This window comes from Microtus pennsylvanicus, chromosome 14 (genome assembly GCF_037038515.1).
Source record: "Microtus pennsylvanicus isolate mMicPen1 chromosome 14, mMicPen1.hap1, whole genome shotgun sequence".
In the NCBI taxonomy this organism is placed as follows: Eukaryota; Metazoa; Chordata; class Mammalia; order Rodentia; family Cricetidae; genus Microtus; species Microtus pennsylvanicus.
In genome coordinates, this window is record NC_134592.1 from 42,609,415 (window position 1) to 42,626,485 (window position 17,071).

The 17,071-nt window shown below is 37.3% G+C and overlaps 1 protein-coding gene and 1 pseudogene across 1 annotated transcript in view; both read right to left on the reverse strand.

Annotated features, from left to right (window-relative positions):
* Window positions 1-5,096: 5,096 nt before the first annotated feature.
* Window positions 5,097-17,071, reverse strand: part of Lrrc9 (leucine rich repeat containing 9) — a 92,233-nt gene continuing 80,258 nt past the window's right edge. The window contains exon 33 of the mRNA XM_075948098.1: window positions 5,097-5,195. Coding sequence (XP_075804213.1) covers window positions 5,116-5,195 — 80 coding nt within the window. The 3' untranslated portion in view covers window positions 5,097-5,115. The remainder of the gene's footprint in view (window positions 5,196-17,071) is intronic.
* LOC142835197 (non-structural maintenance of chromosomes element 1 homolog pseudogene) lies at window positions 8,593-9,252 on the reverse strand (annotated as a pseudogene).

Here is a 17,071-nt window from a genome sequence, read left to right on the forward strand (position 1 = left end):
TTGTATAATATTTGGGACATTATCAACTATATCCTTATAACAGTGAATTTACCAGAGACAGTTTTATGTTATTATGTTGTGGGTTATTAAGTGAACAATAACATTACATCTAAAAAAACCCAGCATGCATATTATCTTAATTACAAAACACTTCCTTGAGACCTGGAGAGGTGGCTCAGCAGAATTCTTGGCTCTCACCTAGTAGAACTCCAACCAGACTCTGGAGTGAAAGGCTTCTTTATCTTACCCTGTCCCCTTAATTTTCCCTTTCTAGTTGTCTCAAACCTAATTGATAAATGTGCTTTGATAGTTCTACAGATTTGTTGATTTCATTTTTCTTCTACTTCTCCAGTCTCTCTATTTCTTGAGACAAAACAGTGTTGTATTTAAGCCAGCTAATAACTCTAGAATGATTTCTAAGTGTCCAAGTGAAGGGAAGAGCTGGCCATCTCTCTCTCTTTAAATCAAACGCTAGAATGACTAAGCTTGGTGAGCCAGGCATTCCAAAAACCAAGATAGGCTGAAAGCTAGACCTCCTGGACCAACCAACTAAGTTGTAAATGAAAGGTTCTTAAAGGAAATTAATAGCGATGCTAGGGGAACACACAGATAAAAAGAAACATCTGTTGACTGTTGATGTGGAGAAAATCTTAGTGGTCTGGACGGAAAACCAAACCAACTACACTCTGTTCAATTCTATGAAGGCTAAGAGGGGTAATGAAGTTATAGAAGCAAAGTCTGAAACTAGAATAGGGTGATTCATGACATTTAAAGAAAGAAGTTTCTGTAACATTGCATGACAAAGGAAAGCTGCAAACAAGCAGCTAAAGGGAGTAACCTGGAAGATCTAGTTAAGATATAGAAGGTGGTCACATTAAACAGCTGATTTTAAGTTTAGAAGTAGAGCCTAGAGATGTGACCAATTTATTTTAAACCCATGGTGAAACTTCACTGATGAGGAGCTGCATTTTAGGAATAAATAAACTCTGGGCTGTTTGGCTGTTTTGGCATGACCAGACAGACTTCCCGATTCTTCCTGTCTTCTGTTTCTTTCATCTGACTTTCCTTTGGCCTTGAGGATCTCCTATCCAGGAACCCTAGCTGACTCTGTAGGAGTGGGCTCCTACAGCTCCTGACAAACCCTGCACAAAAAACAACCAATCCCTGAGTAGGAAAGCCAACCAATCCCTGAGCAGGAAATTCAGCCAATCTCTGTGCTTAGACTCCAAGTTTGAGGATTGTAATCTGACCAATTCCCACCCTGAAAATCCTCAGCCTGGAAAAACTCCCCTCCCTAAGAAGCCCCATATAAACCCTATGCTGGTTCAGTTGGGAGCTGAGGCAGTCACTCTCCCTGATTCCTCTCTCCCAATGAATCTCTTTAATGAGTTTTGGGTAAAGACTTTTTTTTTTCTGGAGTGAAGTGGAGTAGAGAAGAAATGGACCTCTCTGCTTGGAAACTTCCTTAGTGGAACTGAGCAGAGAAGTACCACTTTCTCAGGAGAAGGAGCAAACTGCTTCCTACAGAAATGTGGGGGTTTCCCCCTTAGCAGAGTGAAGCAACGAATTAATAATTTTCCCCAGAGCAGAGAAGCAATGGACATTTCTGCTGGGAAACTCCCTTAGTAGAGCTGAGCAGAGCCTGACTCCGGACAGTTATGTTACTGTTTCCTTCAGAGTTGTAGATATCTGGGATACCTCCTTTCAAAGCTATAGGTGTAGACTGTCTCCCGACAGTCAGGATGCCTTTCCCTTCAGAGCTGTAACACTTGCAGGCAAGAACTAAACATAAAGTATGTACAAAGTATTTTTATATGTGGAATGTTTCATTGGAGAGGGGTCCCTTTGTTCCCCGAAATAATCACACAGAAACTGTATTCATTTAATCACTGCCTGGCCTATTAGCTCTAACTTCTTATTAGCTAATTCTTATATCTTAATTTAACCCATTTATATTAATCTGTGTATTGCCACGTGACTGTGGCTTACCCAGCAAGATTCTAACAAGCATCCATCTCAGGCAGGAGATCCATGGCGTCTGTCACTCTGCCCTTCTTCCCAGCACTCAGTTCTGTCTACTCCACCTACCTAAGTTTTGTCATATCAACTAGGCCTAGGAAGTTTCTTTATTCATTATTCAATGAAAGCAACACACAAACAGAAGAAACTCCCACACCAGTGGAATCTTCTCTTTATTATATTTCTTTGTTTTCCCCCATGAGTAGATTTGTAGCGGCATTCTTAGGTATGGAGAATGGCCATAATTGAAACATGTTACTAATGAAACATGTTGTTTTATCAATAAAGGAAAAGTTCTTATGTTCCAACTATCTTCTAAAAATAGTGGATAATTTTTTTTTAGTGCGGCATTCATTTCAGATCCATAAATCTTTACTAAGACCCACTATTCTTGTTAAAAATTTACCTATACCTTCAACATCTGCCATCCTGATTCTTCAACCTTATTTCAAGTTCTAAACACATTTGTAGGTTGCCAGTTGAGAGTCTTCAAGGTAACTTGAAGTTTTAACATTCATCTCAACTGACTCATCATGCAAGGAACTCTGAAGCCAAGTTGTTGGTGTAAGGGTATTTGTGTCTCCTTGTGTGGATGATATTCCACCACATTTATATATTTGACCCTCCCAAGTGGCCCGAGAACTGATTTAATTGTATCTTGACCCAAAAATTATAAATGGAAATTATTTTTTTCTCAAGTTTATATAGTAACTTACAGTAGTTTGTGTAGTTACTGAGCCTTTGGGCTTTCAGAACACAATGGGATAAAAATTTTGTGCAAAAAACAAATCAAGACTTACTTTAAAAAGACAAAATATTTCTAGTTGTAAATTGTAGTTCCTGAAAGCAGAAGGAAGAAAACTGTGAGGTAGCATTGATGTGCAAATATGTGCAAATTAAAGACACAGTTTATAGATAGACTTATTGTTCAGCATCTTCATAGTCTGAGAGTGTAAAAGGAGATATAGTCCTGGTCTACCCACAAGGTCCCCTCTTTGTTGGGAAAGATAAGCTCCATCACCCTGGTCAGAGTACCAAGTTAAGAACCTTTGAAATTGCAGTCACCGCTAAGAAGTATGAGGACAATGTGGTTACAAGGAGACACTCCAGTCAGGAAGCTTAGATCAGAACTCTGACGTCACTATTCATTGCTCATGGGATTGGGATTGCTTCATTTCTTTGCTCTACTGTCTCCACATCTTATAAAATAGAGACAATAGGTAATTTATCCCAGAAAGGTTAAGTAGATTGAGTTAAATCATTTAGCACAGTAACTGGCAAAATATAAGTACTTATTAAGGGTGAACGCTTGTGTTTTTTTTTAAATAAAGAGGCTTTAAAATATCCTTTATTCCCAGTAGTACTCTCTGTGACCCAACTAGAATTAACCTGTCCTTGTTGTTGAAATACCTGCTATTGACACATCTTTCTATTTTTCTGATCACATTAAATATTGCACTGTCTTAAAATAAACTTAGTAGTATATGGAACAAAGCTGTTAGCTACTATTTGTTTAATAACAGTAATCCAACAGTTTTTAAAGTCATGGTTCTTGTTTACCAGGAACCGCACTGATTCTTGTAGCTAAAAAACTCAAATAAAATAATATGATTCTTAAGAGGCTTACCAAAATGCATCTTGGGAGATAAACAAGGACATTGGTAGTTACAAGAATGCAGGAGCAGTACATAAAATATTCTGAGAAAACAGGGGATGGCTATAGTTCAAATATAAAAGGCAAGTTGAATTAGTGGAATGAAGATGTGACAAAGGGTGTACTCCAGATAATACTTCATTCTTAACAATATTTAGGCCATATAGAGGTAGGTGCATTTATGTACTGCATTTAATGGTAACCCTATGAGGTATTTGTTGTTAATTTAATTTCAATTATAGGCTTCTGAATTTCAGAAATATCAAACAAATGAAGCCTGGAATTGAGCCCATGTCTGTTTGGGCTTCATGGTTCATCTAGTTTTACTACCTTGCTGATTCATCTGAAATAAACAGATGATGAACAACATGACACAGCTGAACCAGCCAAAGAAGATGTGGAGACATCTGTAGTTAGTGTACAGGTTTTATGTGATGGTATACTGGCAATGTCTGTTTTCAGTTCATACCAGAGTGGCAGAGGGTATAGAAAATAATGCAGAGCTGCAGAACCAGGAATAGTGGGATAAAGGCAAGAAAAAAATCGAGAGTTTATGAAGGGCATTAGGAAACTGAGCTTTTCAATTAGAGGTACAACTGGTTAGAACAGTAAATGATTGGATCGAGTGGGAATAAGGAGACTTAAGAAGAGAGAATGAAGATGAGTCCAGACTCCAAGTTTAGTGTCTACATCAAGTCTGAGGTAACATGAAATACACAAGTAAATAAATACAGAAATAAATAAGTAAAAAAAGAAGAGCCACCCTGAAAATTAAGATAACAAAATCAAGTTGACATGCTTCTAAAGGATTTGTGGTATATTCCAGCTCATAAAATAACTAGAAATACAGAAAACTAGTTGAAGTCTTGAGATTGGGAAAGATTGGTAAAGTATATGTGAAAAGGTAGCCAAGAAAGAAAATCATCAGGAAAAGGAAGTGACAGTGTGACATTTATTGGTTTGTTGAAATTTACTTGACTTCTTTTTTATCACAGATTATGATATTTGTTTGGGGGGCAGGTTTTTACATATTATACGTCTGATCCTAACTCCCTGTGTGGCTATAGATGACCTTGAGTTTATCTTCTTCTTCTACCTCCTCTGTGGGGGTTACAGGCACTACCACACCCGGTCAATGGGGTGCTAGGGATCAAGCCTGGGGCTTTGTGTGTGCCAGATAAACACTCTACCAACGAGCTACACCTCTGTCTGATACACATACCTTTAAAATGATCATGGGATAGGTAGAATTTTACATTGTCTCATGTTGATGAGCATGTGTGTTGTGTGACTCAGGTATGAGGATGTTAAATGACAGGGAGTTAAGAAGAGTTTCATAATGAAATACCTTTCAAAATAAAACATTTCATACCCCACAGACACACAAATGACTTGTGAAATAAGCAATAACTAGCATGATCATAGCTTTGACTTAGTTGGTTTTAAGCTTTATTTTTTTCTTTCTTCTTCCTTTCTTCCTTTGTTGGAGGCTGCTCGGTCATCTTCCTGGCTGTCCAGATTCCTGAAATAATCACACAGAAAGCTGTATTAATTAAAACACTGCTTGACCCATCACTTACGTGTATTGCTAGTTAGCTCTTATATCTTAAATTAATCCATTTCTATTAATCTGTGTATCACCATGTGACTGTGGGCTACCAGTAAAGTTTTATCCTGCACCCAGAGTCTGTCTCCTGTGGCAGCTCCATGGCTTCTCCCTGACTTCACCTTCTTCCTTCCAGCATTCAGTTTAGTTTTCCCACCTAGGTCTATTCTGCCCTCTATTGGATCAAGCAGCTTCTTTATTCATTAATCAATAAGAGCAACACATAGACAGAAGGACTTCCTACTCCCTTCCTTTTTTCTTTCTTTCTTTCTTTCTTTCTTTCTTTCTTTCTTTCTTTCTTTCTTTCTTCTTTCTTTCTGAGGCAGAGTTTCTTTGAGCTTTGGAGTCTATCCTGGAACTCTGGAACTCTCTCTGTAGACCAGCCTGGCCTTGAACTCACAGAGATCTGCCTGAGTGCTGGAACTAAATGCATGTGCTGCTACCACCACCCAGTGGTTTCAAGCTTTCCTGTAAGACATATTTTATAATTCTGAAATTTTTACAGTAATTCTTGATGGGGAGTATTGCAGAATTAAAAAGATGGTTTTTGGATTTTGTTATCAGCACTCAGGAGGTTGAGGCTGGTGGATCTTTGTGAGTCTGAAACCAATCTGGTCTCTATAGAGACTTCTAGATCCTCTAATTCATTTTCTTTCAAAGAAATTAAAAATTTATTGGATAGCTCTTACATCTCACTGTCATTTGCCATCAATGACTTTTTTTTGGTGGTTGTTATTGTTCTTGTGTTTATGACAGGCTATGGTTCAGATGGTTGTAAGCTCCTACAAGTCTTCCAGTGTCAGGCTCCCAGGTCCAAGGTACAGATGTGAATCACACATCCAGCTTAACTTTTAAGGGTATTTATTATTTTGAGCTATCATTGCTGGAAATTTGAGGGAAACAGTTGTTCAGAAAGAGAACATAGAACTATTTGTATACTGAAAGCAATTACTTGTTTGTTTAATTGTTTATTTATTTAAGAGTGTCTCATTGTGTATATCTAACTGGCCTGGAATTCACTATGTAGACTGGCTGGTCTCAGACTCACAGAGACTGATCTGCCTCTGCCTCCTGCATGCTGGAATTTAAAGTTGTGAGCCACCATTCTTGGCAAGAGTTGTCTCACTTTTAAATTAGGGTACATTTCATTAAAAGAATGTGAAGACAAGTTCACTGGATATTTGAAGTTCAATAATACACTATTTTTAATACACATTTTTAATTTATGTCTGTACAGCTAAGTCATGCACACATGAATTACAAAGATACCCTTCGTTTGTCACCTACATTGAGTTGATTATGCAGACTTCAGTCTTTACCTCAGCATCAAAGAGTGAGATCAGAACACCAGCATCTTCTGTTGACAGTGGTAGCAAGGATATAATGCCTTGTTATTAATATTAACTTCTAAAGTTAGAGCTACAGTAACTTGAAGAAGCTATCCGAAATTCCTTGGTATCTGCTTTCTAAATTCTGCTTATAAACATGCTAGCCATTAGAGTCCTGTAAAGATTGTCTTCTTTTTTCCTTGAGATCAGTCTTCACTTGCCTAGAAAAGCCCACATAAGTTTGAAATCCTTCCTATAGTTTTTATGATGGTGAGATGTTCAGATAATATAAATATTAAACATTAGAGGTCATTCATATAGTTATTTAGAGGAAGTGAAACCACACTTGGCAAAGAAATTTTATACACAAAATATAAGTTGTATGCCAGAGGAGCAGTTTTTGACATTTAGCTTGGCCGCAACCAACTTTAAAATGCCTTTCCATTTAGAAATTTGATCTGTGGAAATCTGCTGAGCAGCTCTCTCACCTGAGTGTGTAACAGCGTTCTCGCAAAGATACACTTAAAACATTTGAAAGCAGAAAGCACAACATTCCTTCAGTAGAAAACGGGTTAAATTGGACATTTTTCTAAAAGTAGCCCTTTCGGTAGCCCCTGCAGAGACATCCAGCTTGTAGTAAGTTGAAATAAATCAGTTTGCACAGTATGTTTAGATTTAGGTAAACTGGATATAAGCCTGTCTATACTTGGTATGTGTTCATTTCTGAAGGATAAAAGGAAACTGGTAGACTTTAGCCTCCAGAGATTAAGTGGTTCTCGATGAGAAGAGGAACATGTACTTTATTCCTCTTTGTGATGTTAATAACAGTCTTTACCAAAATTCACAATCTTTAAATCATAACGTTGCAAACAAGCAAAAAATACACTTAAAAAATCCCCCAAACTATGATTTGCCTATTGTTCAAAAGCCATAGTGGCCAGACAATAATGGCACACGCCTTGAATCCCAGCACTCAGGAAGCAGAGGCAGGCGGATCTCTGAATTCTAGGCCAGCCTGACCTACAGAGCAAGTTCCAGGACAGTCAGGGCTACAGAGAGAAATCCTGTCTAGAAAAGCCATACACACACACACACACACACACACACACACACACACACACACTATACTTAAATATATATATTCTCTCTGTGTGTGTGTGTGTATACATACACACATATGTATGTATCCATGGTGGATTTTTATTTCCATAATGATACTTTCATACAGAAAGCAATTTTTCTTAAATAAAGACATAATTATAGCATTGACAGTTTCATAGGAAAAGGAATTCTGTATTTTTGGTGCTATATAAGTTACTGGCATACCAGTAATTTGGGGCCTATGATGATCAAGATTGCTTAGATCCTGGACCAGTGTACAGTGAAGTGTTACATCAGCAGGCCATCCTCTGAACTCCTTAAAAATTAATGTTTTATTGAAAAATGAGAATAATTCTCATTTATTAGTTTTCAAATGTTGCATATCCAGATATTTACTACATATGCAAAATATGGATACTATTGTATTTACACAGATATATATGTAAAGCATTTGCACATATGTAAATAAATGCTATACATAACGTAAAAAGTAAAATACATGGGAGTCTTGTTTTCTTAAATCAAAAATGAGTAAGTATTATTAAGAGAAATTCTCATATGCAGCTTGTCTTTAGCAATATAATTTTAAATACAACAATTTTAATTAATTTATGTCGAGGTTTTATTCTTTTGGAGTTCCTTTTAAGGCTCTTAATTTGAACAAAAATCAGAATATAGAAATGAATATTGGGTAACTATTTTAACTACCTTTATTATTTATTTGCCAACAGGAAACGTTTACTAAAAACATGTTAAGAATAAATATCAACAAGGGATTCAGTCCATGTGCAGTGTGGATGGCCAGGATCTGGCCTAAATGGGTTGTGAGGGGCAGCTCACCAACAGCCAGAGGCATGAAGGACGCACAGCTACTGCTGCCACGTCTACAAGGGCTTTCTGCTGGACTTGGAGATGCCAGTCTTCCTCGCATTCTCAGGGTCAAAGACTTCTGGGATATCATGAGGCCAGTAGTCACTACATGGGGGCAGCGTGGTTCGGAGATGGACTGGACATGACATACTTGGCCACGCAAAGAAGATGCATCCTAATACCCATGTCTCTCAGCTTTGACCATGGATGAAGAGGCTGTGGCAGATGGTTGCATATCTTCATGGCATCCGGGAAGGGGTCTTAGACGAACTGCTCCATGTCCAGGACGACCCAGCCGTGCAGAGTGAACTCCCTTCTCAATCAGCTGCTTGCTATGCACGAACTTCTGCAACACTGGCTCTGCTTCCTTCTTTAACGTTTTGTCTTTGAGTTGATCAACCAGGTTCAAAATGTTTGTAGAAGAAGCAAAGCCAGTTTCTGAATCAACGATCAGTTCCAAGGCCTCTCCAAACAGATCCAGCTCGTTTTCTGCAAACTCCGCTGCCCTTTGGAAACTGAAGTAGCAAAATTCACCAGGGCACAAACCGGTCTCCTTTGTCCCAACATACAAAGACTCCAAGACGATGCTGATGAAGTCCTCCAACTTATCTACAGTGCCATTTAGGTCATGAACCTTGTCACAGTGGCGGCAGTCACCTAATCTCCCACTCCTATAACACACATTAGTCAACAGCACTGATGAAGAGCTGATGGCTAATATGGACACCGCCACGGCATCCACTCTTCCGCGGCGGCCCTGCTTGTGCAAGGGAGCGCATGCGCCTAGAAGCCTGCCAATGGCTTAACTAACTTTAACATTTATTAATCTCAGCACATTCCCTCAAACTCAGGCTTTTATCTGCCTCATTTTCATGTGATTTACAAAATTTACAAATTAATTTACTAATTAAAATCGATTTTTTTTAAACTCAAAAAAACCTTTATTGATTTCAGGCTAAAAACTAGATACTTGTTTTTATATAGACATCTGCTTTCTAATATTTAGTAGAAATTGTTTAACTTGTAATACGTCTTTAAAAAATACTTAAATGTGAGGCGAACTCATCCTGAGGGAGTTTTTGTTACCTTTTCTACTGATGCACAGAACGCAAAGTATTTGCTGCGTGTCTTAGTGAAGAACCGGAACAAGAACCTGAAGCCGATTTTCTCCTCTTTTGGTTGACATCTGAACTCTATCACTGCTTCCTCCTGAGGAAAATGGCTCCTTCCATGCTTACACAAAAGCACCCCTACCTGACAGCATCTGGAACTCTGTCCTCTCTGAGCCATCTTCATTTACTAGACCAGCATTTTCCTCACTTCTTATCAATCATGAACCAAGTAACATGAGGGTTTTTTTGGGGGAGGGGTATTGTTTAAATAATGAGCATGCACACTTTAGTCAATAGAAAAATGATGAAAATTTTAGAAAAACACTGTTATTACCTGGAGGAAAGATTTGATTTTCATAGAGCTATAGAAAACATATTGGGTCAGTACTGACGTCTCAGTTCCAGTTTGCTGCCTACACAGAGGGGATCATTTGACACTGGGGGGGTCACCGGTCTCTCCAGCCTCCTCCAGGATAACACCCAGTGGTGAGCAGAGAGACTGGGGTCCAGAGCTGAGTTTTAAGGCAACTCTGTTTCTGCTCTTATTTTTGTGTTAAGTTAATCATATTTATGGGTAGAAAATAAAGGCGAATTTATACAATGTTTAATGAAAGTGATCTTTTTCTTTAAAAAACACGTAGACTTTCTAAATAGCAGAGTTACAATTAACAGTGAGCTCTCCTCACTGCTACGCAGACCAAAACCAAAGGACAATTGTTTTTAAACTGTTAACTTTCTCTGCAGAGTGATGTTCGTTGGCATTGACATTGGGTAATACGCCACCGTAGTCCATTAGAACTCATTAAGAACCAACACTTTACCCACCAAGAGCTTTTTCTGTAAGGTCAATTAAATAAAACGTTAAAGCTGGCGTTGTGAATGTTTCTCCCTTGTAATAGTGAAGTCACTTTATTTTTAGCCTCCTTTTGATTAAGACTAGTGGTCAAAGATGACAAGGCCCTCAGAAGAGATTCTGAAGATAAAGCACTTGGGCTACCCAGGCTGCAATCATGAACAATTAGGAAAAATGTACCAAACACTTCATTTCTTTCTCCAGGCTGCATGGCAAATTGCATTTAACATTTCAGGCTTGTTGCATTTTAAAATAAGGTCTCAAACTAAGCAATTTTCAAGACAGCTTCAATCAAGAGATATTGCTTAAATTTTTGTTATTGCTATAGAAATGAAAAGAATGATTGTCCGTGTGATTAGCCCTGAAGATTGCTTTGGGAAGAGTTTGACAGTCCTAGTAACATGCCTATTATCATTTACAGTCTGTAAAATTGAAGACTACATTGACTCTCAAGACAGTTTTATAAGACTTCCTCTTTATCTGCTGATTTTATTCCACAGTTCTAACATGGAGCGGGAGTCAATCCTTGTAATGTGTTAATGTGTGGATAATTTACTTTTAATCATGGTTAAAAAGTTTCCCCAGTCAATAAAAAAAATAAACACACGGTGGAATAAATTTAACCCAATGGATGCCTCCTGTGTGCAAAATTTGTACTAAATAGTTTGGCAGACAGATATGTTTAACTTGAAGAGGTTGTGGTTTAATGACTAAAATTTACAAAAAAAAGAAAAATGAACAAAATGAGTTTAAAAATTAGCACTTTTGTGTCTTTACAGGGTTTTTTTTTGTGTGTTTCTTATACTTTATTTTCTTTTTCTTAAATCCTGGATTTTAAAAACTTTACTTGTTTTCTAGAACACCCAGGACTACACAAAGACTCTGAAACAAACACACACACACACACACACACACACACACACACAAGATGATCATGTATGTTGTCTTTGTAATGTCGTGGAAATATTTAGATAGATAATATAAAAAGTTGTAAGCAGCATTCAAATTCTGTGAAAATATGCAAATGAGAAAACCTGGTAACTCTTTCGCTGGTAATTTTGTTAGCATCACGATGATGTCTTGACGCCACTTTGAACAATCATCTAATGTTTGTCCTCTAACCTTAGAAACTGACTGTGTAGACTAGACTGACCTTAAACTCACAGCAATCACCCTGCTTCTGCCCCTCGGACTCTGGATTAAAGGAGTGCACACCCTATAACAGGCAGCACATCCTATAGCGTCTTCTTGTGCACTGCTGTGAGAATAGAAAGTGACGGAGCAGCTCCGGGAAGCACGGGGGCTCTTCAGAAACCCAGGTGGAACTGCCACATGATCTAGCACATCTGCGCTGAGTAAGTGCCTAACAGAGCTGAAAACAAGGATTCCTGCAGGTGTTTGTACTCGAATTCATAGGAAGGTCACGTAAATAGCCCAAAGGTAGATGAATTGCTGGACCAAATGTGGTGTAAGCACACAATAGATTCTTAACCAACCCTAAGGAGGAGGAAAACTGTGACACATACATCAGCATGGATGAACCTTAGAAGCATGTCTGGGGAAATAATTCACTCACAAATCTATTATACTGATAGTATATAATTACACGCATATGAAGTACCTATAGTAGTCAGATCCATAAAAACAAAAAGGGAAAGGGTGGATACCTTGCCTAGAGGAAAAGAATTTATTTGATGGGGCCAAGGTTCGGAGCTTTTAAAGATGAATGAGGTCGATGGTTAGAAGTGAACTGTGCACTTAAGATAATTTAAAATGGTAAACTTCATGTGCGTTTTAATCTATAGTCTACAAAACCAAAATGGCTAAGATAGGACAGAGCTGTACTTAGGCAGTTGAGTGCTTACCTGTACTGGGCTCCATAACCCAGACAGGCTAGGATACACTTATAATCTTAGCACTCAGGAAGTAGAGGTGGCAGAGAACAAGTTCAAGGTCATCCTCTATCTAAAGAACTGGAGACCCGCCTAGGTTTCTTGAGACCCTATTTCATAATACATACATACAAACATGCATAATATACTAACAGAACATGTAAATCATATATACTCTGTATCAAAAATGAAAATCATGTTTTATGTATCTCATTGAAATATTTTTAGAAAGGTATCAAAAGCAGGGTCTTTCTTCTGTTAAAAATAAAAAGGGGTCTAGTTTACACAGTAAGAGTATAGTACAATTAAAAACGAATTCACAGAGCAACTTGATATAGAATCTTAAATGTCAACAAATTATATTCTGTCATTCAAAAATCGGTTCTACTTGAATATTTTTTATGCCTTTCTTTTCCTTAGTCCATATGTAGTAGCAGAAAATGTCAATGTCAATAGGTATTAGCAGAAGATGTAATTGTGAGACTAAAATGAACTTAGAGCTCACAACTTTAGAAGCTAAAGATGCTTAAACAAGAGTCAAGAAGCTGGAGGTCCAAAGAAGCAAAGATTATATAAATACATAAAATACAGAATTACATACATTATTTATATAGTTGCTTGTGTCTGTGTTTTGGAGATGTTATTCTTTAGACCTATGTTTGTTTTCTCATCCTTTTGGTCCTAAGAGAGGTTGTATTTACTTTTAAGAATGATATATTTTATAAATTTGTTTTACATCCTGACTACCACATTCTTGTCTTAAACAATAGTCTTCAAATTACTATAATTGAGACTCAATAAAAGTGATACTGTCCTTTGCACCCCTCACTGAGGTTAGGCATCACACTAAAAATATGTTTGGTTGAAAATGCCAGCAATTTAATTGCCCCACAGGAACTTACTGTGTATCTAATTGGGCAGTCAAACGGCACATCTAAGGCATCATTTGGAGACTCAGACACCACTGTCAACAATATTGCTTAGTTTTCATCGGCTTATTCTTCACACAGGCTCTTCTAGTGGCAGTCAAGTGGCTGCCGAGACTTGTGTCTCATCCTCCCAGGTGGCCTTTGTCGTGAAGGACATGAACTAAGGAAATCATTCACTAACTGCAGGCTGTGTGTGTGCCCATTCCAGTGACTGGTAATCCCAATGTTAACTCGGAAGACAGGGATAGACTTTCAAAGACGAATCTGGAGAAAGAGACTGGGAAAATTAGGCACAACAAGAGAGAAGTTCCAGGGGGCGGGAGAGATGGCTCAGTGGTTAAGAGCGTTGCCTGCTCTTCCAAAGGTTCTGAGTTCAATTCCCAGCAACCACATGGTGGCTCACAACCATCTGTAATGAGGTCTGGTGCCCTCTTCTGGCCTGCAGACATACATACAGATAGACTGTTGTATACATAAAAAATAAATAAATAAAAAAGAGAGAAGTTCCACTGTCCACTAAGGCGATGTCTTCTCACTCTATTGTGGAGGCTTCTATCTAGACAGATTGATCACTGCTGCTCCTGGGGATTGCACAGCTGTCTCCTAGCATTGAATCCTGTTCTTTTATGGGGCATGCTATCAGGAGAACCTGAGTGGAAAGGCAGACCACATGCGCTGGTAGGGAAGTTGGAAAGTTGCAATGCGCCTCCTAAGCACTCTTGAGGCTTTGATGTAGACAGGCTGGGCTGCATGGAGGCAGAACCCACTCCAGTTCATTCTGATGGCAGCCCATACTGTTGAGGCCAGGAGCACTCATGCAGTATACACCGTGTCTGGGGCAGAAAGCAAGGCACTGACCACCTAGTAATGAACAACTTAATCCTGACTGTGCCATTCAGTTCCTTGAAGTCTCATTCTAACAGCCAATTTTTCCAGCCTTTCTGTTGTGGAAGCTATCTAATCTGACATATAGAAAGTAATTTTTTTCTTTGAGTCAAAATCATTGATTGCTTTACGGCTAATTTTTAGGAATTATTTTAAAGAATAATTATTTTCTTCAAGATGCTAATGATGGATGGATTAAGACATGATTTAACTTTTTAATGTATTTAACAGCTTCAAATTTTAGAGTTTTTTTATTCCATGCCCCCTTTTATGATGATGTAAAATTTATTAAAACAGGAAAGCATATCAATACATTTAAGAAACATTTTTCGAAAATATACAACTCTTCTTTAAACTAGTTAAAGTCAGATAATATTAATACTTCCATGTTCTATAAGTAATGTGTGACATTTAGTTTGATTCTCTGTTTCAAGTTTGTTTAACTGTACAGTGCACCTTTGCCCTTAATATAAATTAGCATCTTTTTTGAGTGGAAGGGGCTCAACATAATTACAATGATTGTTATAAGGTTGTGAGAATTTACTATATGTTTATGAGATTTACGTTATATGTCCCTTATACATTGAAACACATAGGAGTATGTTTATAAAATACCAGGTGTAGACCAGGTTCTTTTAAAATTCTAATGGTGGCAGTTTAAATACTATTTTTATTGTTAATAATGGCTCAATACCTAGAGAGTCCTTCTAAGGTAAATTAACCAGGGAAATGTGCCAATTTTGACGTCGTTGTCGAATGACTGCATTCATTCCTTTTAGACTTAGCTCTCCATTTGCTGTTCCTCGGCACTCACTATAGAATTCCAGCTTGCTCTGCTTTTCACCTTTCTTTTAACGGTTTAACATAGAAGGTTGGATCAAGTCCATTGCTCCAATTGTATGTAGCTTAAAAGGCTCTGCACTGCTGCGCTCTTCCCATTGTGTCTGCTTCCCGAGCGGAGCGCTCTGCACCGCGCATTTCACTGGCGCGCTTCTTTCTAAGCCCATTTATGCCTATTCTTTCTGAAGACACGTGTTCATTTGGGATCTCAAATTGACTTCGCCCTATTCTGTGTCCTTAACTAAAAACGCACCATTAACGTTGATTGAGCTCTCGCAAAGCTCTCCGTAAAGAGTGAAAGGCTGACGAGGCTAAGTGTTTGCAAATACCTGTTTGAGCCACATTGAGAGGAAGAAATGAGAAATAATTGGGAACTTAAAAATGCTATTGACATATATATTTAACAGATTAGTCTTTTTTGGTTGTTCCTAGAGAGAGACAGTTGTAAACATTTTGGAGGGAAGAGACGGAGCACCAAGTTACAGTTAAAGACGAAACATAGAGTAAAGCCAAGTTAGTAGAACTATCACAAGAGTTGAAGGAAAATATAAACTCATGTTAGAGTAGGGAAGATGTAAAAACGTACATAGGCCATGGATATTATCTACAACATTTAAATGTCACCAACTTGATTTTTAAAGTATAACTGTTGCATTATGATTTATATAATAGTAAGATTACTATTTTTTTCTTTTATGAACAACTACTGGTATGGAATTTTTTTACACATTTAGAAACTAATTAGAATCAGATAATTAAAAAGTAGAAAATTTAGAATTATGGGTTTAAATTTACATAACTGCAAAATTATACATTTTCATACTTGTAAGAAAAACACCTCACATTTATTTATAGTCTTGTGTTTGATAAAATTGTAATTCATTTAAAAATGTATCAAAATGGGTTATCCTGATACACTTTTAACTCAGGACACACGAAAAAACTGTCCCGATTACAAATGGACCAGAAAAGAAAGTGTTCTACCGTTGATCTACCTCTTTCCTGTAGCTCCCAGCCATAGTCCCAGCCTGTGATCGCTGCAACTGTCTATGGAACTCGACAACGTTGAGAAACAGGGTTTATGTTGAATCAAACGAGCATATAGTTAAGGTGAAGCCCAATAAAATATAGAAGGTAAATAATTTAATTTCAGGTAATTATTACTTTCAAATATATTTCCATATTTCTTTGACTATATATTCAATTTGTAGGTTACAAGTTTTTATAGTTTTTTCCTGTTAAATCATTAATTAATTTTAAGGAAATGTCATTACAAAAACAAAATTTTAAGATAAAAGCACATAAGTTGAATCTGAGAGGTACCTTTTGAATAGTTTACAAAGTAAATTAAATTAAAAAGATTGATGATATCATGGTATAATTATATTTTATTTTATATAATTAATTTTCCATTATAATTATGTTTTTATAAAACAAAAATGTGGAGAAGCAGATTATTTTTAGCAAAATAACTATGTGTTCCTGGCCAATCTAGTTTTAAAAAGCAGCTGTAAACTTAAGTAACAATTTGGTATTGATTTTCTTAGAAATATTTTAACGATGAAGGAAAGTATAAAAAGATATGAACAGTTAAGTGCTTCAAGGGTGTCTGGAATCGCTAGGGTTTTTGCAGAGGCAACTTTTTCTGATGAGAAATCAGTTTCTAGCCCACAAACAAACGGAGTTGATTAGATTCACTTAATAACCAAAATGTCTCTACTCATAAAGAACAAGGATAATTTATTTCCATTTATGTCAGTAATATTTAATTGAATTCAGCTCTAATTAAGATCAATATTTCAAAACATTTAATGCTTCTTACAATGTATGATAGTTTGTGGGTGGGAATATTATGCATGCTGCATATACAGGGTTACTGTAAAGCTAGTTGTATGCAGTGTATACCTGTACAAAAGGGCGTCATGTATATTTGAGACAAAAATATTCACAACAATAGATAATTCAACAGAAGGATCTAGGAC